At 41.2% G+C, this 24,377-nt stretch overlaps 2 protein-coding genes across 2 annotated transcripts; both read left to right on the plus strand.

Moving 5' to 3' along the window:
* The first annotated feature begins 36 nt into the window (after positions 1-36).
* Positions 37-2,499, plus strand: rps25 (ribosomal protein S25). Its single transcript, XM_005927334.2, has 5 exons — positions 37-139; positions 685-774; positions 892-1,075; positions 2,252-2,350; positions 2,432-2,499. The coding sequence occupies exons 1-4, from the start codon at positions 137-139 to the stop codon at positions 2,344-2,346; spliced, it is 372 nt and encodes a 123-aa protein (XP_005927396.1). The 5' UTR covers positions 37-136; the 3' UTR covers positions 2,347-2,350; positions 2,432-2,499.
* A 3,926-nt stretch (positions 2,500-6,425) lies between these two features.
* Positions 6,426-24,286, plus strand: sgcg (sarcoglycan, gamma). Its single transcript, XM_005927335.3, has 8 exons — positions 6,426-6,880; positions 13,943-14,144; positions 14,614-14,718; positions 18,300-18,387; positions 19,191-19,310; positions 21,591-21,663; positions 21,835-21,958; positions 22,854-24,286. Exons 2-8 carry the CDS (start codon positions 13,950-13,952, stop codon positions 23,019-23,021), a joined length of 873 nt encoding a protein of 290 aa, XP_005927397.1. The 5' UTR covers positions 6,426-6,880; positions 13,943-13,949; the 3' UTR covers positions 23,022-24,286.
* Positions 24,287-24,377: the final 91 nt, after the last annotated feature.

Consider the following 24,377-nt stretch of genomic DNA (forward strand, 5'->3'; position numbering starts at 1 on the left):
AAGTCAATAAAAGCGACGAAACATGAGAAAACTCAAGTTCCCATAATGCCCCAATCTCACTTCCGCAAAAACAGGTTGTCTAAGGGGCTCTTGCACGGGCGAACTTCCTTTCGCTCCGACATCTTGACGAGGAAACATGGTGAGGACAGTTATTACACGTTTGTTGAAAGAAATTAGACTTTTTTCGGCTTATCGTTAGTCATTCAGGAGTCGTAGTACCTCGGGACATTTTTTGATAGCACTGCGCTTCCCCGCACCGGGACGAGAGTGTGTAGATGAAGAAGCCATACTTAAGATTTCACGCATTTAGCTTATGGCTAGCATAGTAGCAGTTTGCTAAACGCACCATGCTTCCAACTACACTGTGCTCACAGAAAGGACTTTAATAAAGTTGTCCCTCATGTGACCGCTAAATATACTAGCATGTGTACAGATGACACAAACACCAAATACTAAAGTATTGTAGGGGTGCAAATGTTAAAAATTAATGAAGACTGCGAGATTAGAAACGTTTTGAGGACAGGGCCTCCTCATGCCGACCATCCGATTTCGGCATTAGCCCCTAGCTCATTTCCCTTATAAAATTAATGGAGTACCGATGCGAACTTGCTCTTGTGTACATTACAGCACATGTTAAACATGTAGCTTCAGAGTGAAAGTTTAACGGATGTCTTCTTTTTCCAGCCTCCTAAACAGGATAAGAAGAAGGATGCTGGGAAGTCCAAGAAGGACAAGGACCCAGTCAACAAGTCTGGAGGCAAAGCCAAGAAGAAGGTATGTTTTTGTTCATATTTGCCGATATTGGATGTATTTTATATTATGTGGCTGCTGAATAAATGTTAAGGCTAGAGGTTTCCCAGTCTTTAAAACAACATGTCTGTTTCTGAGCAGAAGTGGTCCAAGGGAAAAGTGAGGGATAAGCTCAACAACCTGGTCCTCTTCGACAAGGCGACCTACGACAAGCTGTACAAAGAAGTTCCCAACTACAAGCTCATTACCCCCGCTGTTGTGTCTGAGAGGCTGAAGATCCGTGGCTCTCTGGCAAGGAACGCCCTCCAGGAGCTGCTCGCCAAAGGTGAACTTCACTTTCTCTGCTCAGAGCTCTTGAAGGCCCGTGTTGGATCTTTGACGCTAGGAAGGGCATCAAAGTTAATCACACGTCTGTCATGGTAGCGAGCTTGGCTCAGTTGGTCAGCACCATTCCCAAGCATTAGATTTTAGTCCCTGCCAACAAACCAGTGTGTGCTTATGTTACCAGCAAAGGATTTTATTTACTGCCCTGAATAAGTCGATTGAGAGTTTGGCAGGGTGATTTCCAACTTCAGAGAAAACTCAGTTACACGATGGTACATCTTTTGCATTAAGGGCTGATCAGGAGATGGTTCTTGCTCCAGCTTTAAAAAATGGAAACTGTAACATCTCTTGTCATCTGCTATTTTGTGATGCAGCATTAAACTCAGCCGATGAATATGCCCGTAGTCATCAGCACTGCTCGCTGGCTGTGTCTAATGTTTATAAATGCTTACACAGTATGAACCCAGGCCAGAGTGGTTTGTCAGCGAGTTCATCATTTGTTTTTAAATGACAGTGATGTGCATGCAGCGTGACTACTTATCTCCTCTTTTGACATCCTTCAACTTCTGTTCGAAATGCTATGTGGAAACAAATGATATATTGCAGCCTGTCTGCTGTTTCATGTGATGTGAAATGCTGAACATATTTCAAAGCATTATGCTTTATTCATTTGATTTATTTATTTTTCCTCCCTACAGTAGTTTAACTGAAGTGTGTGTGGTGTTACTCATTGTGTTTCAGAGATATTGTCATCTAGACTCAGTATAGCATTCTTTTTATGAATTAAAGCCTTCCTTCAGCAGGCTGTGCACTGTGCTTCTGATTAAAGAACGCAGATTTGTTCTTGTCCCATACAGTGAGGCTTCATATGCAGCAGGAGGGACACATGAAGAAATTCTGTATTAATTCCTCATGCCTAATTTAATTTGAAAATTAGCTGTCAAACTGATTTGAGATATAATGGCTACATTGGCATCGTAGCTAGATTGCCTTCCCTGCCTTGTAATACATTTACTTGTCAGTGTTTGGACACTTGGGAGAAGTGATCTGTTGCACATATCTGTCCCTGTGCAGGCCGACTAGGGCAAATGTATCACAACAATTGACATAACGGTGCAAATTAAAAACACAAAAAAAAAATGCTGACGGAGAACTTGGGTCCGTTTTTGTCTTGCAGGCATGATCAAACTGGTGTCCAAACACAGAGCACAGCTGATTTACACACGTAACACCAAGGGTGGAGATGAGGAGGCAGCAGCAGAGAAGGCATAATCAGGTACTACAGCAGCATCTCTACACGTCTCTATTTTATTGTTTGTTTTCAATTTTACTAACCTGCAGTCTTTGTTTCTTGCAGGTTCCCCTGTTTGTTTCCTGTGATGGGCTGTTTGTAATGAAAGGTGGAATAAATATGTAAAGACAAAACCTTTGCACTTGTTTTGCTTTAACTGTTCGTCTGTCTTTAACCAGCTAAGAAGTGGATAAAAATTCCTAGTGTGTTCATGTTATGGTCGAGTGGTCACTGGATATCAGATAAGCATTATGTTTGATTTAAAAATGTAATTTAAGCAAAAATGTTAAGATTGGTTAAATCAAAGAGTAAAAAGATGAGGATAGTGACTGGTAACTATTCATCTATGTGATACTTATAATAACGTTAAGACCTTTTGTGTCTGTGCAGTTGTTTCCTGGTGCCTGATAATAAGGTGCAAATACTCGTCCCTCTGCATCAAAGCGTGGTTTTGTTTTTTTACATCTGCCGCCTCCTCCCTGAAGTTGAGTTAAGTGGATTAAAATCAGTTAGGGGCAATAAATTAGTTTCATTCTGTTCTGTTAACAAATACGAGGTGCATCATAAATGAATAAACACTGCAGCAGGTTATTATGGCAACATTATTCTCAGTCTTCTTCTTAAACTCTGATAAGGTTATTTTTTCTAATTGGTTTCACATAACGCAGCGGCATGAAGCTGTTCTAATCTAGGAGTGTAGAGAGATTAAGAGCTTTCCAGATATGTTCAAAACTGCACACAAGGGGAGAATTTTACAGATTCAAGAGCTGCTGCTGCTGAGGTGCTTTCACACCCCATTTACTGTGGTGCGTTCAGTTTGTCACCCGGTAAATTTAAAGAGGCATTCTGACTCAGTTGTCCCATGTTTTCAGTGTTAGATGGATCATTTCTAATTTGGCCGGGTAGATTTGCACTTTGTCTTCAGCTTGTCTGTTACCAGCCACCGGCAGCGAAAGGTTATGAGATATTGATAGGAGTGAAATGAAGAAGCTATCTTCACTGTCACTGTTTGCTCGGGGCATAAGATAGCGCAGGAGTCCTGTGATGGATGCTGTCAGGTGCTCCTTTGTCACTGCGCAGCACCACCTCCAGCACCAGCCACAAAAACATGCTGCAGGTTTAACGCCACTGACAGATGCAGTCCTCCAACATGAGCTCAGAACACAAACAGCCACCTCTCAGTACACATGATGAAACAGCAGTGTCTGTTTAACACCTGGAGTTGGAGCTGGAGTTTTCCACCAACGAACTGAAATCTCATCATTTCTATTTATGAGGTTTGCAGCTTGATTAACTAGAATAAAGCATTTACTTGTTTTGCAAGGCTGAAACATTTTCATAATCAAGTGTGCTGCTCAACACTTTGATAGTGTTCTCGGTTATGTAGTGAAACAGCCTTTGATTCCAGTATAATTTCAGGACATGCAATCAGTGTTGACTTTTTCTAAATTTATCAAAGTGACAGTAATCAGTGATTTAATCGTCCCCCCACTGTGCTGCGTACAATTACTGTGCAAGCTCAGTGAATTCCTATTTTTGTTTGCTTAAAAATATGCCTGCACTGGGCTTGATTGAATGCTCTGGACAGGTTAAAGGGGCTGTAAATGGCGTTTACATAAGGGCCCCCATTCTTTCACATTCAAAGTCACATTAAATTAAATTCAAGTGCCCCGAAGTTTAAAATATATGTGATGTTACATTTTTTAAGGAATGTGTTAAGTCAAGGAATAATTATTAATTGTTTCTATTGGATAACCGTGTCATATGTCCCGCCCCCGCTTCTTAGCTTGCGCATGCCCAGACAAGATGTATATGGCCCTTCGCCTCAGCTACGTCGAGCCTGTACGTTGGTTGGGCTTTGATGGTAATAAACTGTCACTGTTTAATTGTGACAACAACAACAGTAATAATAATAATTTTATGTAAAATTTCTCTTCGTTATTCAAGCTTGTTTCCCCCACTAAAAAAAAGACCAAAAAAAGTCTAATTATTTTTATTATCTAAAAAAAAAAAAAAAAATCGAAGTAAAAAATCGAAATGTCATTTTTTTTTTAAAGTTGTTTTCCCAACATTTCGAGTTAGTAAGGCTAAGACCTAACCTAACCGTAACACTTACCATAAGATTGAGTTCGAGTAAATCGAAACATCGAGATAATAACCCGAGATTTTTGGGAAAAATTTTATTTAAATGGCGGCGGAAACAAGCTTCTTCATGCTATACTAAACAGGTTGTGCCTCCTGCATTACCTAGGTTTAAATAACTGGTCAGAAATTGTTTAAAAGTGGCTCGTTTGATAGTAAAAGTTGCTAATCCCTGACCTAGCCAGAAATAATGTGCTTTTAAGCTTTGGTAGGCATGATAAACTCATGCAGGGGCTTCCTTAAATATGCCTGAATTTCAAACATATTATATTTACCTTACCCATCCTACATCCTGTACACCTGTTTGCAGCCTCAGCCTGTGGAAACATTTTGTCAGGTGAATTCTGGTCTGACTGAAGCTTCAGGAAAGATGTTCACAGATCACATCAATGCATCTGGAAGCTTTTTTAGCACGTGCTAATGTGGAACAACTCACACCTTCATCCATGGTAAGTAGGAAGCTTACTGGCAGGTAGGTCAGTTTATGGAACAAAGTTTGAGACGTCAATATGAGAAGAACACAGGTATAACCTTTTAAAAAGCACCTTCCTTTTCCTTGGTTTTGTGGCATGGACACTTATCTGTAATGAAGAGAAACTCTGTTGAGTGGTCTAACATGCTTATTGGTGAACAGTATTGCTGTGTGATACTGCAAATTCTCATATCGATATGATACAGAGTATATACAGGGCCACTATTGCACTATTGCAGATACTTTTAACCTTTAACAGCAGCTTATATTGGGGAGGGCAGTGTTTCATTATTTATAAGATGAATCATCATCGGTTTTTAAATTCTTTCAGCATTTCATGTATTTGGAAACTGTATTTTCTGGAGGGATGTAAATGTACCTGTCAGAGACGTCAGCTTGTATTGTTTAAATGTGTTATAGGTTATAAATAAAATAGACGTCCCTGTACGACAGACAGTTACAGAGGTTGGCTGGTTCAGTTTTTCTTGATGACTTGCAGCCTTTAGTGAGTTTCAGTTTCTTTAGTCAGGATGAAAATGTATGATTCCAAAGTGCAGAACAGCAAGGTTTAAAAACCCCTTTGTTCTGGCACCCATCACTCAGTAACAAATTGTAGCTTTTTTACGTAGGTGAGCTAAATGATTCCCCAAATCAAGTATTAGTTGTTTTCTTTCAGTAGTTTGTACTATGTGTGTGTTGTGTCTGTATTGAAGTGTGCATGTGAGCTTGGATGACTTGCCTGCAGAACAAACCTACCTACAGGTAAAAATAAATGAACCTGAACCTGAATGTATAAATTGCTATTCTATAGAGCCACACTAATGCTGTTAGTTTCATATGTTTCTACATCTGTTAGAAGCCTTTAAATCTATTTTTCTTGTTTTTGTTTGGGCACAGACATCTCTCCCGCCCTCTTTAGACTACAATATCATCATTTAGCTCCAAGGCTGGTTCTTTAAACCTATTACTGTAGATAAGTTTCAGTTTAACAGCAACATCAAGTGGCAGTCCCTGTTTAATTGAGGTTGTCTTAACAGTGTTCTCACTCAGCGTGCCACTTCCTATCATCAAATGTTGGCACTTACACAAACAGACTATATGTAAATATTTCATAATGAAATGTGTTATCCTCAATTTAAAAACATTTTGCACTTTTGATACTCGCTATATCGCTGTCATATTAATGGATGACCTTGAGTTATTGAATTGTATTTACATACATAGCTAAAGTTAAAAAAAACAACAAAAAACCTCACTGATATATTCAAGGACCATAAAACAATTTCCACATCAGGAACCACAGCTTTGCTGCGTTTGCTGAACGTCCGCCTCTCTCACTTACTGACTGCCCTCTTCAAGGTCCACCCTTCCTGCTGTCACCCAGCAGAGCTACAGTATCTGAAAGACCAGCTTCAGTTTATACTGAGAGGCATGACTGAAGTCTCAAATTAGACACCGCTGCTTCAAGCCCTGGGTTGGGCAGTGAAAGTGACTCAGTGGATTGAATGACAAACAAATGCTCTGTTCATTATGTGATGGTTCTGTGTGTGTGAGAGAGAAAGAGAGAGAGAGAGAGAGAGCCTTTCCACTCATCGTTAATACTCCTCTCTCACACTCTCTCTCTCTCACGCATACTCTGATGAAATTCAAATATCTGTACGGCTAAAAAGGCAGAGGGAGTCAGAGCTCAGAGTCGGAGTGGGAATGCAGGCGAGTGGGAGCGCCGTCTCGTGGTGATTATTCTGGGCACTTCCAGAGCTGGATTTATGGCACGCAGCTGTTGAGTGGCTGACAGACGCGTGAGGAGCTCAAGCGCTGCTGCTTCTCAAGCTGCTTGTACCAGCCCGAGCTCTGCTTACTGTTGCATAGGAAAGAGGACTGCTGTGCCTCCACATAGATCGGTGAGTACTCTGCCCCCGATTCGACATTTACCCATTTGGTTATTATTATCAATTTTTTGTGTCTTTTACAGCCTTCTCTTTGTATAAAGTTAAAGTGTTTTATGAAGGTAACCTTTCACCTACTGGACATGTTTTTCAGTTTTTGTCCTTCTGTACTTCTCACATTTTGCTCAGTTTACTTTTCAGTCCTCACAGAGGCAGTTTTGGATTTGAAAACAGTGTTTTTAGTCAGCTTTCAGTCAGCCAGTTCCCCTGTGTTTTAACCATACATGGCTAACAATGCTGAAATGCTAAACTAACTGTGCAAAAGAGCGACTCAGTAATATTTTCTGTGTTCTGAGAAATCCTCTGGTCTCTTTGTAATATTCATTAGATGTACCTGGGTGGTTTGTGTCTCTGTGCATTTCCTCTGGTGCTTTTTTTATATTTAGTTCACAATGCTGTGTCCTATTTATAGAAGTTAAGGCATCACAGCAAAGTGGAGACATGACGCCAGCCTCCTTACTACACACAGCCAGGCAGAAACCCTCAGCACTGTTGTCAGTTTCTAATCGCCCTTCGCTCCACACAAACGGTGTTACTCCGCAGTCCTTCCTCCACCTTAAAGCTTTTTGAGCTTTTCTAAGTTAGTGCAACTTGTGACGTTTTGTCAGGTCAAGCCTCGGCTCAGAGAAGAGCCTGGATTTTCAATTACAGCCGGACCCCGCAGACTGAAAGGTAGAAGTTAGCCTGTCCGACCCGGCCCTCTAACTCTGATTCAGAGGTCAGAGACAGAGCCAGGGAGTGAGCATCATATGCTTAAGGTTAATTGAGAGGATGCCCTAGGATAAATGGACCTCCCTGGAGCAGAAGATTGTATTAGAGCTCTGTGCTACTTTATAATTTTTTGTAGTCGTTTCCACTGTAGAGTATTTGTGACCATTTATATTTAGAAGCACTTAAAAGGACACTTAGGAAATAAAGACCTGACAAAAGCATTTTCTCTCAAGTCAGATTGAATTTCCGACCATAAATTGAGCATTCCTGGCCCTTCCAGCGAAGCTCTTCGGGGACTGTTTATTTGGGTTGCCATGGAAGTCTGTGGTGGTGGTAAGCACAGAAACTGGAAGCTGGAAGACGCCCTTTAAAGATCTGGCCTCAAAGCTGCTTTCTCCTCGTGCTGCTGACAGTCTCTTAATGCTTTCATTTAAAGTAATTAGACCGAACTAGATCAAATTCATTAATGTGATAATGAACAGAGCCAGAGCTCTTTCACTCTCACTGCTCATTTGCCCAAAAAGTATAAAAGAGTTGAGCCGATCTACATGTTAACACACAATAGATCCGAGGATCTGAGGCTGTTAATAGATACAGTGTGGGGATATTGGAATCAGTCAATTAAACAGTGTCTGGCTGTTCTGGTTCCCTTTTTTATTTTTTCAAGCCTTGCTGGAGATCTCCCTTCAAAGAGAGGGACTCCCAACTACCGCTAAAAGTTGCTGTGCCTCTGCTGCATTGCTGACATTCAATTTATTATGATGATTTATTCTCACAGTTGTGATTAATACATAAAAATGAAGTGATATAGGAGAAAAAAATGAGTATTTGACACAAGTTTTCCTTATAAAGTCTTATTTTCCTTCTTTTTGCTGGCAGTGTTTTTTTTGTTTCATTGTGAAATAAAGGCTATTCATCACAGCTAGGCTTGCAGGCCATGTGACAGGACCTGTGGTCATAGAAATACCATCAGCCTTGTGTGCTTTCTCCCTGTGTTTACTGCACACAGCAAGGAACAACCCGTTTTGCTTTATTATCAGTGTCTGTGATCCACGTCCTCCTGGACCTCAGAGAGCTCAGACCGCTTGCAGAGAGCGTGTTTGCTTCCATTCATCACTCCTTGGTGTGAGGGTGGAACAATGTTTACCTTCATTATTTACAGAAGCACAACTCCTCTGCTTGTACAGTTTGTCACTGTATGCTCAGCTCATCTTCCCCTGCCTGCATCATCATCATCATCTTCGGGCCTGGGGGAGTTACAGGAGGATAATGTGCTCGGCTGAACATCTGGTAACGTCAGGAAGAATTGCTTTCGGGCTTGAAAAGTGGCTCTTTTAACATGATGGAAAATGTTTTTGCTGTGACAGTAAGATGTAACATCTGTCTTGTATGTAAATCAGCCGGGCTTCTTTCATCTGGGCCCTGTCGAGTTCAGAAAGCACAGCTGAGACAACCCAGATACATCTGTGTTCAGATAACTTTTTTTCCCATTAAGCTGAAATGTGGTGGCTCTGAAGATCTGATGAAGATTAAGAGCAGTTTGTAGCACAGAGAAATCTTCATTCTTTGTGTTACTGCTTCTTTCGCATGTTTCATTGACTCATAATAATCCTTAACTGACAGCATTTTCTTCAGGCTCACTCCTCAATGAAAGCAGCGTTCTCCACAGCCTGCCCCTGGTTATTAATGCAGATTAATCAATAGAAAGTAACACCACTCCTCTCTCTGCAGCCCTCTCAGGCTATGCGCTCTTTGGCTCCGCTGTACTCGAACCGCTGTGAAATCTCCCCCTGAGGTTCTCTCTTGTCACTGTGTCAGATGGTCCAAATGTGCTGACTGGGGGGCTCGCTCGCAGGTTCTGCAGTCCTGCAGTTCGGAAGGCTATCACGTGAACTGAATACAGAAAACGACCGTTGTGTCATAACTTATAGTACCGGCTGTGGTTTGAAATATGCTGACTTTCATCGACTTGGTTTTTGTCACTGTTAGTCTGCTGCTGTGTAGCCAGAAAACACAGCCTCAGCTCTGTAATAAATACCATTTTTCCTTTGCCTTTTTAAAAAACTGCTGGAAATTCTGTCAAGTTTTCCACCGGTGCAAAGAGCCATCCTGTAGCTCTGTGTGTGTGTGTGAGCTTTGGGCTCATGAATCATACTGTAGACTGTTAGACAAGGCGTTACATAGTGCTGTATGTACATTGTATGCATGTAGTGAAGCATAAAAACTGGAAAAGTATTGAAATACACCTTGAGAACTTGGATGCTGCAGAATTTGTCACACAGAAGCAAAGCTAAAGTTTCAATTCAGTATTCAGAAAGAGACCAATTGCCATATAAAACATGTTTTTAAAATGCTTTGGTATATAACAATAGCATAATGATTTGAGGGTTTCTCTTGGGTGTCTGAATTCATTTTCTAACTCTTTTGTGTGGTAGCATTCATGGGAATAATATGCAGCCTTGTTAAAAAGAGTTTTCACAGGAGTCTATGAAGCCCTGTGAAAAACTGAGCACTCCTATTGATTCATTAGCTTGTAGAATCACCTTTAGCACCAATAACTTGAAGTAATTGTTTTCTGTATGACTTTATTAGTCCCTCACATCATTGTGTCCAGATTTCTTCTTATCAGAGTTAGCAGCAAAGACACCTGGACGAGTCACCTCATCCACAAGCTGAACTCTTCATACCTACTGGGTAAGATCAGGGATTAGGACTTCAGGTTTCCTGTATAGGAGTTGTGGGCCCTGCAGATTGACAGTCCTTTGCAACATTGCTTCAGTTCATTGAGGTTTCTTTATGCACAGCTCTCTTAAAGTCCCACCACAGCATTTCAGTCAGGTTGAAATTTGGCCTTTGATTGGATCATTGCAGCACCTTGATTCTTTTTTCTGTCATTCTGTGAATTTTTTGCTCTGCTTGGGATCATTGTCCTGTTGCATGACCCAATTTGGGCAAAGCTTTAGATGTGAGTCTGTCAGACAGACTCACATTTGAAAATACTTTGGTTTGGGCAGTTGAGATGGACTAGAGACCTGCCCAGGGTGTACCCTGCCGCTCACCTTAATGACAGCTATGATAGGCTCCAGCCCCTCCACATATTGGAAAAGTGGAAGAAGATGGATGGATGGATGCATGCATGCTCTGGTAAATGGGTGCCTCAATGACTGCAAGGTGCTCAGGTCCCGTGGATGCAAAACAAGCCCACATCACCAGCCTTCCAGCACCATGATTGAAAGCTGTGATGAGGTTTTGTGCAGATATGCTGTGTTCGGTTTTCTCCAAGTCTGGTGCTGTGCATTATGGCCAACAATCTTCACTTCGATCTCCTCTGTCCAAAGGATTGTTGCAGAAGTCTTGTGGTTTTGTCAGATGAAACTTTGTAATCTTAAGCCATCCTGCTATATTCCTTTTGGAGAAAAGAGGATTTCCTTGGCAGCCCTCCCAAAACAACCCATACTTGATCAGTATCTTTTTAATTGTATCTTTATGAACTTGAACATTTATCATGCTGAGGTGTGTAGAGTCTGAACTATAGTTTTTAGATTTCTTGAAGTTTCTCTGAGAAATTGCAGTTTTTGATCTTGGGTTGAATTTGCTGGAACATCCATTCCTGGGAAGATTGGCAGCTGCCTTGAATGTTTTCCAGTTGTGAAGATTTTCTCTCACTGTAGAATGATGGACTATATATTGTTCAGACATGGCCTTTATAACCCTTTCCAGATTGATGTGCAGCAGCAGTTCCTCTTTTAAACTAAGAATAAGAGATCCCAATTCAAAGAGAAAACCAAATAAAGCTCTATTTTCTGTTGCCCACATTGTAGAGGGTGTCATTTTTGTATTGAGTGCTCCTGTTGATTTTTCTTAATGTATAGGCTGTGATCAGCTGACCTGCTGCTCTTTGTGTATGTTCACAACTGAATTCAACAAGATGTCAGCAGGTGGTCATGAGTTGTCCTTTGTGTCAATCCTCTACACTGATAGTCTACTGTTTATGCTGTCTTTTTTCCAAACAGGATAAAGTTGATATGAAGGTTTAATTCTGTGAATGAATCTAAGCACCATCACTTTAGCTTTTAATTATATATAACTGAACTCTGACCATGAGCACCACAGCCACTGTGCACCAGCCACACACATTTTAAATCCTTCCCAGTACAGCAAACTAACCAGTTTATCCTGCAGTAACGTGCAGAGTATTTTCATGCAGCCTTTAAATAACACAGTTAGTCAACCTCAGTTTGTTTTGCAGTTCATTTCACAGTATGGAAAACAACAGCAACAGAAAACCGGACTGAAAACCTGATTTAAAAACATGAAGACTTGCATGTAAGCTTTACATTTACAGTTTATCACATACCAGTGAGCAGTCCTTACCTTTAAATCCAACCTCTCTTCTTCCTTTCCTGTTCTGTCTTTCTTATCTTTCTCCATCTCTGAGTGGAGTTAGCTCCTTCTCTTCTCTACCTGTGAAATACTGCAGTTGGACCTTTAGCTAGCAACACACTCTGCTACAAAATGCACGCAAGCAATTTGTGTGTTTGCTGATTTTTGTTGAGCTGATAGAAAAATTGCATTTGTAATTACTTAGTTAGTTACCAATACAACTCCAAGTCCTCTGCACACTGCAGTACCAGAAAATGTTGTCAAGGTGTGCTTTGTGGTAGGTGGAGTGCAGCTTTATTAGCTAGCACCGGCAAGCTTAACAAAAAACATAAGGTGAGGACACAACATGGGCTTTAATACACACACGAGGTAATTAGGAAGATGTAACACAGCTGGGGAAAACAAGGCACAGGTGAAAGAATTAAAACCACTATGATAAAAAAAGAGGACTTCAACCATAAATCCTAACAAATAAACAAAAACTAGAATTCAAAACTAATATTACTCTTAAGAACTTAACACACAAGAACTCTAACTTTCTTTTTCGTATTAGTGTAGATCAGGGGTCCCCAACTCCAGGCCTCGAGGGCCGGCGTCCTGCAGTTTTTAGATGTGTCCTTCATCCAACACAGCTGATTTAAATGGCTAAATTACCGCCTCAACATGTCTTGAAGTTCTCCAGAGGCCTGGTAATGAACTAATCATTTGATTCAGGTGTGTTGACCCAGGGTGAGATCTAAAACCTGCAGGACACCAGCCCTCGAGGCCTGGAGTTGGAGACCCCTGATCTAGATGGTGAGAAAAAGGTCCTTCTCTAATAGGAAAGCAAAAAAGGAAAATACATATTAAAGACAAACATCTTATATTTTAAGAGTGCAAAAGAAAATAAATGTTTGGTCATTTCCTTGAAATAATAGAAAGTGTGTGCAGCAAATACATATAGATGTGTTATACATCAGCCTAACGACGAGTAGAGTCTGAACCCCGCCTCTCACTCTGTGTGAGCTGGGCTAGGCTTCGGCTCCCGACCTGTCCCTCTGGACCTCCAGTTGGATTACTGGTTGACAAAATGGATGGATGGATGTTATTAATTACTATAGCTGCAGACTTGAAACTGCTTTAAATTAACAGCAAAAACCAATTAGTTGCACACCGAGACGCTTCTTAGTCACTTGATTTGCTTAGAGACTTTTGTAAAGTGATTCTGATGAAGGCTCCTGACAGCACCATTTCACTTGTAAATGCATGAAGTGATGAAGAAAGCAAAAGGCTCTGAGTGTACGAAACTTAATATAGTGTTTTTATTTTTTCTTCTTCTTTTTGGGGGGAGGGGAGCTGTTTTGTGCTGCTTTTCTTGGTGCTCCTGTTGTCAGAATGCTTTGAGCAATGTTCGCTCACTTCTGCAATCAATATTTTTATATTAACTTTATTTTAATTAAGAGCAAAACAGAGACACAGAGAATTTTAATGAATTTTCACACTTCCCCTTAGTCAAAGATTTAAAGCAAGTTTTGGGATTTGAGCAAACTTTACTACTTTAAGCAAATATTACCTATATCATACCTATAGCATCGTTTGTGATCCACAAAGGAGGATTTTTATTCCAAGAAAGCCCTCAAACTTACTCTTTACCAACTACCCAGCTCCAAAGGCAAGATAGACACAGAGTGATAACAACATATTTAGCAGGTAAAGACTGTGATAAGTGCTTTGGGTGCTGGTGAAGACCAAATACAGAACTTTACAGGACACTGTTTGCTTTCTTAAGAGGTTCGCTAGATATTATCAACATTATGTTCACAGGTTGTTTTAATAATTCTCTCTGCTCTGCCAAATTTATTTCAAATTGATCTTCGATATCTTTACTAATATCTTTGATTTTACTCCATTGCCTGTGTACCTGTCTTCATCTGTGGCGGCCAGGCGACAGATGGTGCGGGAACAGTATGTCACCACCACCGAGGGCAGCAGCACGCCCAGGTTGGTGCCCGATGAACTCTACAAGATTGGCATCTATGGCTGGAGGAAGCGCTGTCTCTACCTCTTTGTGCTGCTGCTCATTGTCATCCTGGTGGTCAACTTTGCCCTCACCATCTGGATCCTCAGGGTGATGTGGTTCAACACGGTATGCACAGCTCACATTTGGACACCATGTTTTCAGTTGGGATTGTTTTTCCTTTCTCCTTTCAAATGGTATGTTTAAATATTTAGTATGTAGCTTTTGTTGATCAGCCCATCATTTGACTATTACCTGCTTATTATTGCAATGTCAGGCAGCAATAGCGTTATCCATCATTAAGTCCTACTTGGCTGTCTAAACAGGAGAGTAAATGTGTTTGTTATTTCATGGAGACTTGTCAGCTTTCTGTCTCAACTCCAGATGGCAACTGTGGATTTATGAACAAAGCTGCAAGCCAACACACACTCTTGCATGCACATGTACACACTATGGTGGAGACCTTAGACAAATACCTAAGTGATAGAGGGAACGCTGTTAGCTGGAAAGCCAAAGCACATTCCTCATCTTCTTGGCATGCCTTTGTCTACATGCCTTTGTCTAAATATGTAACCTCTTGATTTTATTTTGATCACAGGAAGGGATGGGACTACTACAAGTACATGGAGATGGGGTTAAGCTGGAGGACGGCGAGTCTGAGTTCCTCTTTCCTCTCTATGCTCAGGAGATCCACAGCAGAGAAGTAAGCCAATCAGAAATGCAAACTTTTTTTCCTGCTCTTCTTCGCCACATTCTTCTGAGATAAGCCTCCTCTCTCCCCCTCTACCCTCTCCTTCTCTCCCTTTCTCGTCTTCTACCCCATTCATTTTCAAACCTCTGTTTGCTCAGTTAAGTAGCCTGACAGCCTGGCCATTATTTCTCACTGTTTACTAAACTTAAATTTGAGTGTGTGTTGGATCTTTGGAGACTGCACGTCATCTTATCATCTAAATCTAATTCCTCGCAGACACTCAGGCAGTTTTTATCCAGCTGTAGTGAGAGAGCTGCATATTTCTGACAGTACTTTTTTTAGGAGATGTGTCAGAACAAACTGGATTTGGCAGTAGCACACAGTGCACGTGGTGGTGTGCTGAGCTCTCCATTAACCTCAGGGATATTTGTGGTGGAAAGTAGTTTATGGCCCGCCTGCTAGCAGCAGATGGGAACACTTTGCTGCAGTTGTTTACATGTTATGGCTTTTCTTGCTCATAGCAGCAATATTTTTTTTTCTTGCTTCATGGGCCTCATTAAAAAGGCAATGTATTCCTCATTTATGGATGGACACATTTTCTAATGTGTTCTATGGGTTTCTAAAATGATTCAGTGCTTAGAGAGACATCCTGCTGCCCTCTACATGAAAACTTGCTTTCCTAGACCATTTTTAGAAGCATGTCTTCCCCTCAGCTACAAAGGAGCAGAAGAGATTTATTGCTAAGCTTCTTCATTTAAACATTTTATGACAGTGTGTGTGTGTGTTTGCCATGTCTCTTATACAGACCTAATTACTTGCTGTCACATCCTGTACAAATATTTAGGTAAAATAATAAATAGCCTGATAATAATGCATTCTTTGTCAGCCTTAATAAACAGTAGTCCATGGCACTTTTTCTGGTCAGTAATGCTTCAGCCTGGCTGGTGAATATCCTCCCCCATCAGGATGCTCAGTGCCTCCTAATGGCTGCCTGATCATAATAATAATTGTCAATAATATATCAGTAAAGTGTTTGTAGTTTGTAGAATAATCCAAGTCGACAGCCGTAAATGCTAATGTGTTAGCAGATAAATGATTGCGAGGAAACATCTCGATCAACTAAAAAACAAACTAAATGGCAGTATTAATATTTGTTATGACCTCAATACGTAGCTAAGATACAATAAAAAGCTGTTAATCAGAAAATGACACCAAGTTTCTTGAGTTTACCGCCATGCTAGCTACTTTATGGTGCTTTGGGCTAAATGCTGTTGTTAGCATGCTAGCTTGCTCACAGGAATAGAATCATGTGCAGAAGCTTATGGGAATGTGTTATGAAAAGCTCCAACGCTGGTGGGGCAGCCATGTAACACAGTTTCTGTTGGTGACCACCTCCTCTGACCACATGTGGAGTCCCACAGGGTTCTATACTAGGACCTATCCTTTTTCAGTATGTCCTGCCTTTTGGCCACATTGTACAGAAACATGTTATCATACTGCTCTTTCAGCAACATTCAGTGTTATCTCCCAGTTAAGACCATCCATCCATCCATCTTCATCCGCTTTATCCGGGGTCGGGTCGCGGGGGCAGCAGCCTAAGCAGAGAGGCCCAGACCTCCCTCTCCCCAGCCACCTCCTCCAGCTTATCCGGGGGAACACCAAGGCGTTCCCAGGCCAGCCGAGAGATATAATCTCTCCAGCGTGTCCTGGGTCTGCCCCGGGGTCTCCTCCCGGTGGGACATGCCCGGAACACCAACCCCAGGAGGCGCCCAGGGGGCATCCTTGTCAGATGCCCGAACCACCTCAGCTGGCTCCTTTCAATGTGGAGGAGCAGCGGCTCTACTCTGAGCCCCTCCCGGATGGCCACACTTCTCACCCTTTCTCTCACCCTTCAGTTAAGACCATCTAACCAAAATGAATATCTGAAAATCTTCTAAAATGAACAATTTAAATAATATAAAAGTCTAATACATTTAAACATTTAAAAAATCCTGTTATCCAGTTCTTTGTCCTTCCAAAATTAAATAGGCTGTCAGAAATCTGTGTTTGCTATTGATGCAAACCTAATTTTTGAGAAATATATCAGCAAGCTAATCCAGCCCTCCTGTCTGCATTTGAGGAGTGCTAGAATACAACTGATATTGAGTTTTAGCCACATACTCTCTATTATTCTTACTGTTATTAACATCCACTGCCTGCATGTCATTCTTTCTGTCTGTAAACACTATAGCTCAAAGTTTTGAATGAATTCTGATAAAAAGTGTGTAGGGGTGTAGCGTGGGGTCATGCCAACAATCTATTCAAATTTCGCTTACATCCCCTGAGGTCATCAAGGTGAACTTTATGATTTATTGGTAGAAAATTGACAAAAAGCCTAGCCATATCTTAGAAACTGATTCTCACAAGTGTTGTGTGTATTGCCAACACATAGAAAATAATATAATATAATATGATTGCAATATACAGATTTCAAATGTCAGATTTGACCTCCGACCTCTCCTTGATTGTTAATAGATTGATCTGAAGGTCAAAGCAATAATAATGCTGTTTAGGGCTATTTAAAACTGAGTTTGTCATCCTTTGTATTGAGAACATATAGGCATATAAGGAATGATATATGAGGATTCTAAATATCACGTTACTTTGGACCTCTGACAGATAAACCTCATAGCATGCCCTCATGATCCTCATACTGTTTATTTTACAGCATAGTGAAATAAAGTCACCACCACAAAGTAAAAATGCTTTATTGACTGAAGTGAAATACAAAGTGCAGAAAAGCCAAAACGTAATGTCCCCACGTTAGGACAGAGGATGTCAGGAGTGAGTGCCCTTCATGGCCTGGCTCCAGAAGAGATGCTGGAATAGACCAGTGAGCAGCCTGATATCCTGAGGCAGGAACCTGCCAACTGTTCCCACCTCATGCTTAAAAACTGAAGGCGACTGAGCATTTGCTGTTTGGGCTCCTCTGCTGTGGAAAAACCTGCCTGAGCAAGTCTGACTTTTATTTCGCAAGTGTTAAGCTTTACTCATTTTATTTATTTTTTAAAATAAAATGTTCTTATAATGTTTACTTTTTTAATTTGTATTGTATTTCACTCTCGACAATGCACTAGCTTATCTCTAGAGTGTAATACTTTGGTTTTAAATCATCTGATAACTTTGACTTTTTTGTATTTTTTTGTGTGTATTATGTTTTTGTAAAGCAGTTTTGTAATGCTGATTTTAATGGGCACTATTCAAATAAACGTCCTGTTTTTTTTTATGGATGCCAGTTTTGCAGAGCTGTCTTGATAGCCTAATAAACCTCACATTATCAACCTCATGGTAGCATTAGAGTCAGGCAATGAAAGTCAGTAGGAGTTATCCTCAGGGAATCATGAATGCTTTTACAATCCATTAGTTAGTGTGGACTAAAGGGTCTGACCAGTGAACGAGTGCTACCTGCAGAGCCAGCGTGCCTAAAAACCTCACATAAAACCTCTTTGTCCAAGTTCATACATGCAAATATTCTAATTTTTATCATTTTACTGTTGCAGATTGATGTTATTTCCACAGGCTGTTAATAAGACAATATTTCTTCATCTCCACAGGACTCTTCACTTCTATTACACTCATCGGAAAATGTTTCCCTCAACGCCCGCAATGAAAATGGTGACGTTATAGAGAGGATATCTGTGGGTGAGAGGACACACAGAAACATGCGGCACATACACATCACATCCTGCTGATGAGTGACACTGAGAGTGACAGTAAAGACACTGGTGCACTGCAGGGATTTCTCATCCAGCATTAGCAGAGACAAGAGGCCATATTTCAATTCATAATCTCTTAGATTTCCATTTAAACTCCATTAAATTCAGCATTCCTTTTCTCCATCCATTGCTTCTGGATCGTTCTGTATTACACGCGAGGGCCTGAGGCCGGTGGAGGATCATATTTGTGCGTCTCTTTATGGCTCACCGACTGCCACGTTGGGGGATTTTGTCATAATTAAAAGGCCAGCAAATTGTTGTGTTCCACAGTGCCGTTATGTGTCCTTGATCATTAAGCCATAAAATGCATAGCCTGCATACTCTTGGGCCTCTGTGAATAAAACTGAAATGCTTGTTAGGGAACACTGCGTGTCTGTTCACAGTTGTGAGCCTTGACAGAGGTTAAATATCTCACTGAGTGATCTACATGTTTTAGAGCAGCTTCTCTCAGGGCTGATGGAGTGAAGGGCAAAAGGAAGTAACCTCAGATGAGTTACGTGTCAGACCAAAGCAGTAATATGGTTACACATTTTTAATCAGTGCGTTTCTCATCAGCAGGTGGCCGCTGACTTTCCCCTTTCCACCTCTACGCTGATCTAAATTGGGAATGTGTCTCTGAGCACATCGAACTGAATCACAGGAAGAGAATGATGATAGATTTTCATGGTTGCACGTTACTCATGTCTTATTGCCATACCCCTTCAGGTGTTGTTGTTGTTGTTGTTCCAGGTCCAAAAGAGGCTCAGGGACACACTCGAAATCTGCTCATTAACTCGCACAATGACAACATGCTGTTCACTGCAGATGGCGACAAGGCTGAGATTGGGCCAGACAAACTACGAGTCACAGGTACACCAATGGCCGCGACGTGCTGTGTTTCCTTGGACGTAGCACACACCTGTTGGTGGAAGGGTTTTGGGGAAAAAATGAAAAAATAATAACACTGACAACAGATGTAGACTCAACAGGACCAATTTGGTTTGATGGCAAATATCAGCTCAACAATCCAGCACCCAAGGGCAGAGACAGCCCAGTCATTTTCACAGTCATTCGTGTCATAGAGTGCGTGGTTATCTTTGAAGTGCACAGAGAGAACAGAAAAATGAGATGCCAGAGCACAATACTGTACAGTTTATCATATTACTGAACAAAGGGTTGACGGGATATTTCTGCGCTTTTATTCTGAATCTTAGTCTCCGGTGTGTTGCATTAATGGTTACGTGTGCCGCTGGCCACACGCTGTGCTGACTGATTAATGTTGAACAGAGTGTCAGCCGATAGCTTCGTATCGCCCGGGGTCAGTTTGATCCGCAGTGAGCACCAGGCAGCGGGAGCTGTTTTTCCAGGAATCCTCTAAACAAAGCTTCTGTACTCTCTGTGTTTGTGGAGTGTTTACATCCTTCACAGTTGGCTCCAAGTGTTGCAGCATTTGGATCCAGTTTTACTTCTCTGCTCCAGCATTGCCTGAATTTTTCTGAAGTCGAAGTAGGCAGACAGCCCGCCTCTATTTAAAAAAAACAAACAATGTTTACACAACGACGCAATCCACAATATATACTGCACTGCAGTGCTTTGAGATAAATATTAGAGGATTACAGTCAGCAGCCCCTCATCCTCTGAGCACAGGTGGCGTCTACAAAACTTTAGTTACACTCACCTGGCACTTTATTAGGTACACCTTCAGAGCTAGCTTAATTCTTCAAAGGACACCTCAGAGATTTTGGTCGACAGTGACATGACGGCATCACACTGTTGCTGCAGATTTGTCAGCTGCACATCCGTCATCAGAATCTCCCGTTCCACCGCAGACCCAAAGGTCCTCTATTGGACTGAGATCTGATGACCGTGGAGGTCATGTGAGTTCTTTGAACTCACTGTCATTTTCAAGAAACCAGTTTGAGTTTTGTGACATGGTGCGCTTTCCTACTGGAAGCAGCCAAGGATGGGTACACTGTGGTTATAAAGGGATGGACGTGATCAGCTGCAATATTCAGGTAGGCTGTGGTGTTTAAATAATGCTCAGTTGCTCTAAGGAGTCCAAAGTGTGCCAAGAAAATATTGCTCGCCACCAGCAGGCTGAACCAAGGCAGGCTGGAACTATGCTTTCACAGCATGTCTTTTGTCCCATCTTCCTTCTCTCACCTCCAACTAGTCGCAAGAGATGGCTGCCCCTCCCTGAGCCTGGCTCTGCTGGAGGTTCCTTCCTGTTAAAAGGGAGTTTTTTCTTCCCACTGTTACCAAAGCACTCACTCATGAGGGGTCATATGATTTTGGGTTTTTTTTGTCTGTTTTCTCTGTATTATTGTAAGGTCTTTACCTAAAAATAGAAAGCACCTTGAGGCAACTGTTCTGGTGATTCGGGACTATAAAAATAAAATTGAATTGAAGTAAATTCAATTTAATTGAAATTCTCACCCCATAATCTGAATATTGGAGCAGAATTTGAGACTCATCAGACCTTCTGTTGTCCCATTTTGGTGTGAATTTAGACCCCATTTTCCTGTTCTTAGCTGACAGGAGTCAGGAAAGGTAGTTTCCTACATACCTTGGTTGTAATGAGTAATGAGTTACTGTTGCCTTCCTATCAGCTCGGAGCAGTCAGACCATTCTCCTCTGACCTCTGGCATCAAAAAGGCATTTTCAGCTAGAAATCTGCTGCTCACCGGATATTTATCAGACCTTTGTCTGTAAACACTAGTGATGCTTGTGTGGGAAAATCCCAGTAGATCAGCAGTTTGTGAAATTCCCAGAGCAACCCATCTGACAGCTACAGTCAGTCTACATTCAAAATAATTCAAATCACCTTTCTTCCCCATTCCGGTGCTCAGTTTGAACTTCAGCAGGTCATCTCGAGCATTCCTACATGTCTAAATATGCTGAGTTGCTGCCATGTGATTGGCTGATTAGATGTTTGCATTAACAAGCAGTTGAACAGGGTGAGTGCAGTGTTAAAATACTTCAGTCTGGGACAAAGGGGTGAACTGGCCAACATACCATGAATGCCACTGTCAGCAAAGCTACTCATGTTGTTTTATTAAAAATGTTTGGTGTGTGTTGTGACCATATCAGGCTCCTGGACTCTGTTAAATGCTGTAACAGATCTTGATGTTTGTGTATCTTTGTTTGCAGGTCCTGAAGGAGCGCTGTTCCAGCATTCAGTGGAGGTGCCTCAGCTGAGATCAGAAATGTTGAAAGAGCTGAGGTGAGCGTTTCAGACTTTGTGTATTATTGGATTTTTCAAAACAATCTGCTAAAGAAATACAAAACTATAAGAAATCAAAGTTTAGGTTCAGTCTCACAGGTGTTGCTCAGGTGAAATAAACAAGCAAACGGATAAAATGGTGGTGTTTTTAAAGTCGAGATGTTTCTTTAGGTTGGAGTCCCCGACTCGCTCGCTCAGTATGGATGCACCGAAAGGAGTTTTTATGAAAGCTCTGGCTGGCAACATTGAAGCTGCTTCCAACATGGATGTCATTCTGCAGTCAAAAGAAGGGCTGGTACGAAATCCACTTTTCACTTCCTGCTGATTGCTTAAAAGCCGTCTTCAGGCATGCTTTTTCCTTTAGCTCACAGAGGGAATATAGAGAGCATGTTTTTCCAGCAAACATGCTGCGTTACGCTTTTACGCTCTCTCGGGTCACACCTGGGAGCTCGAGTGCAGTTTAAAAGGCGCTCTGCTGTTCCCATTTACTGAACATTTTTGTGTAGAAACACCTTACAGACAGCTGGCACTTAAAAAGCCTCTTTATCTTTCTTATCAAAAGGATATAGTGTAACATATTAAAGAAAATCTTTTTCTAAAGCAGTGAGAATCTCGTCTAACCCTAACCCTTTCTTTTGAACTTTGGAAACATCTGTTTGTGCTCTGTAGGTTTGTTGTGGGTAGTGGTTTGCTGTTTCCATGTTAGTGTTTAGAGTGAGTTTTGGTAATTGGTGGCTGAATCGGATCGGACTAATAGCTGTGGTTCAGCGAGCTGACTGAAGCACGTTAGAGGCATTTGTATCACGAGCACTTATTTGACCTTTTTTGAATTAATTCTCAGTAGATCAGCACATTTATATGACAGAGTAGTTGTGTGCTGCATCACTTCTTCATCTTTCTTTTCTTGCTGTGAGGATGATAACTGCATGTTAATCTGCACTTAACTTTAACGCTCACGTTCTCTCATTTTAAGCTGATTTACTGCCAGACCTTCTTTTTTTAATTATCATCATGTCGTCATGCACTAGTTAGGTATTAAATAGATCATTCTTTAGCTCGCTGCACACTGTGTCTTATTGTGCGTGCATGACGTAAAAGGACTGAAACAGAGTGATATTTCCTTGCTCTTTCGCTGGGTCTTTGTTGTTCTCCTTTAATCGTCCTTGCTCTCCGTGCTGTCTGCTGTACAGCTGGTGCTGGATGCTGAGACGGTGCGCATGCCGCGCCTGCCCAAGAGCGAGGACGGGGTTTCTGGAAATGCTCAGATTCTCTATGAGGTCTGCGTCTGTCCCAGCGGAAAGCTCTTCCTGTCCAAGGCTGGAAGAACTTCCACTTGCAGCGATAATCAGGACTGCTAGATAGAGTCTGACAAGGTCATCGATTTTTCATCTCTCAGAAGAGGCACCTTCTGGGAGGCAACAAGCACAACAGTTTTTTTTTATCTTTATACCACAGTGGGTCTACCAGGATCCCAGTGGCACATTGAGGCCTGTGAAAATACAAATGCCTGCTGGCATAAATGAAATGAGTTCTTTAAGTTGCATTTATGAACTTCCGACCATTCAACCGAAACAAATTGGCTCTCACAACTAAATTTGTCTGCATCAGAGCTTTATGGATCATTTTTTTACACACACAGTGTCATGGCTGGGCAACGAGGAGCTGGTAACAGCTTACATCCTATGCAATATTATCTTGTGGTGCAATAAATGAAAGTGAAGCATATCAAGGGCTTGAAAATTTGAAAAATAAATCCCTGAAACAACGCCAGAGTGTTATTGAAAATATTTGTTTTGCTTTATACAATCTCCTCTTGGTCCAAGCCCTTGGTATGCTGTGTTTTGGTGTTGGTGCATGTATTTATTTAAATGGAGACAAACACAAGTGCTGTATATTTTGTTTTATTTTTTGTCTTTTTTCTTTTTTTAAACTCAAATTCAGATAATGAGGTTTTGATATTAATGAGGTTTCACATGTGTATCTACAAAGGGCACTTGGAGAGCATACTCTCTGATAAGACCAACGCCAGTGCACTATTTTGCAATTTTAAAGTAAGTGGCTTGGATCCGCACAAAAAGGTCATGGGCTCTTCCTTTGCCAGTGCTCCAGCTCTCCACCAAAATTGATGAAATCTGTTTTATGTGTAGTCCTGATGTCAGACACACAGAGAGCAGCGATCACATGCCACATGTTTGGCATGTTGTAAGCATGTAATTACGCAGCAATTTCCTGCTGGTAAGCTGAGCTGGTCTGTTTGTTCAGTAATCTCACTTACGGCCAAAGGACTAATATATCATCACTGCTGACCTCAGAAAAAAGAACGCAAAAACAAAATATGTGGAAAATAAGAACTTGGATCTCATACTTTCAGTATAACCATTGCCTTTATGATTAAATTTGCCTTTGGTTAAATGGGTCGAAAATATCCGTATGTTGTAGTGATAGTCGCACCGAGTTTGGCACCAGTTCGTCTGTACATCACTGTTTTAGAACATTTCACACCTCGTGCCATTGTGTTTTTGTCATCAGTCTTTTTTAAGTAGTTCATTATTAGTCCTGAGATATTTTAATAGTGTGCAATGTGTATGTTTTATTTTTGAATAAACTTTGTGCTATTCTTCTACCTGCCTGTCAGCAGCTGTAATCTTCACATGCTTGCTTTTCTAAAAAATGTTCTCATGTTTTATAATTCAATCTATCTGAGAAAGAAAGGA

Source organism: Haplochromis burtoni, unplaced genomic scaffold, assembly GCF_018398535.1.
Source record: "Haplochromis burtoni strain Fernald_Lab_line unplaced genomic scaffold, NCSU_Asbu1 Contig_88, whole genome shotgun sequence".
NCBI lineage: Eukaryota > Metazoa > Chordata > Actinopteri > Cichliformes > Cichlidae > Haplochromis > Haplochromis burtoni.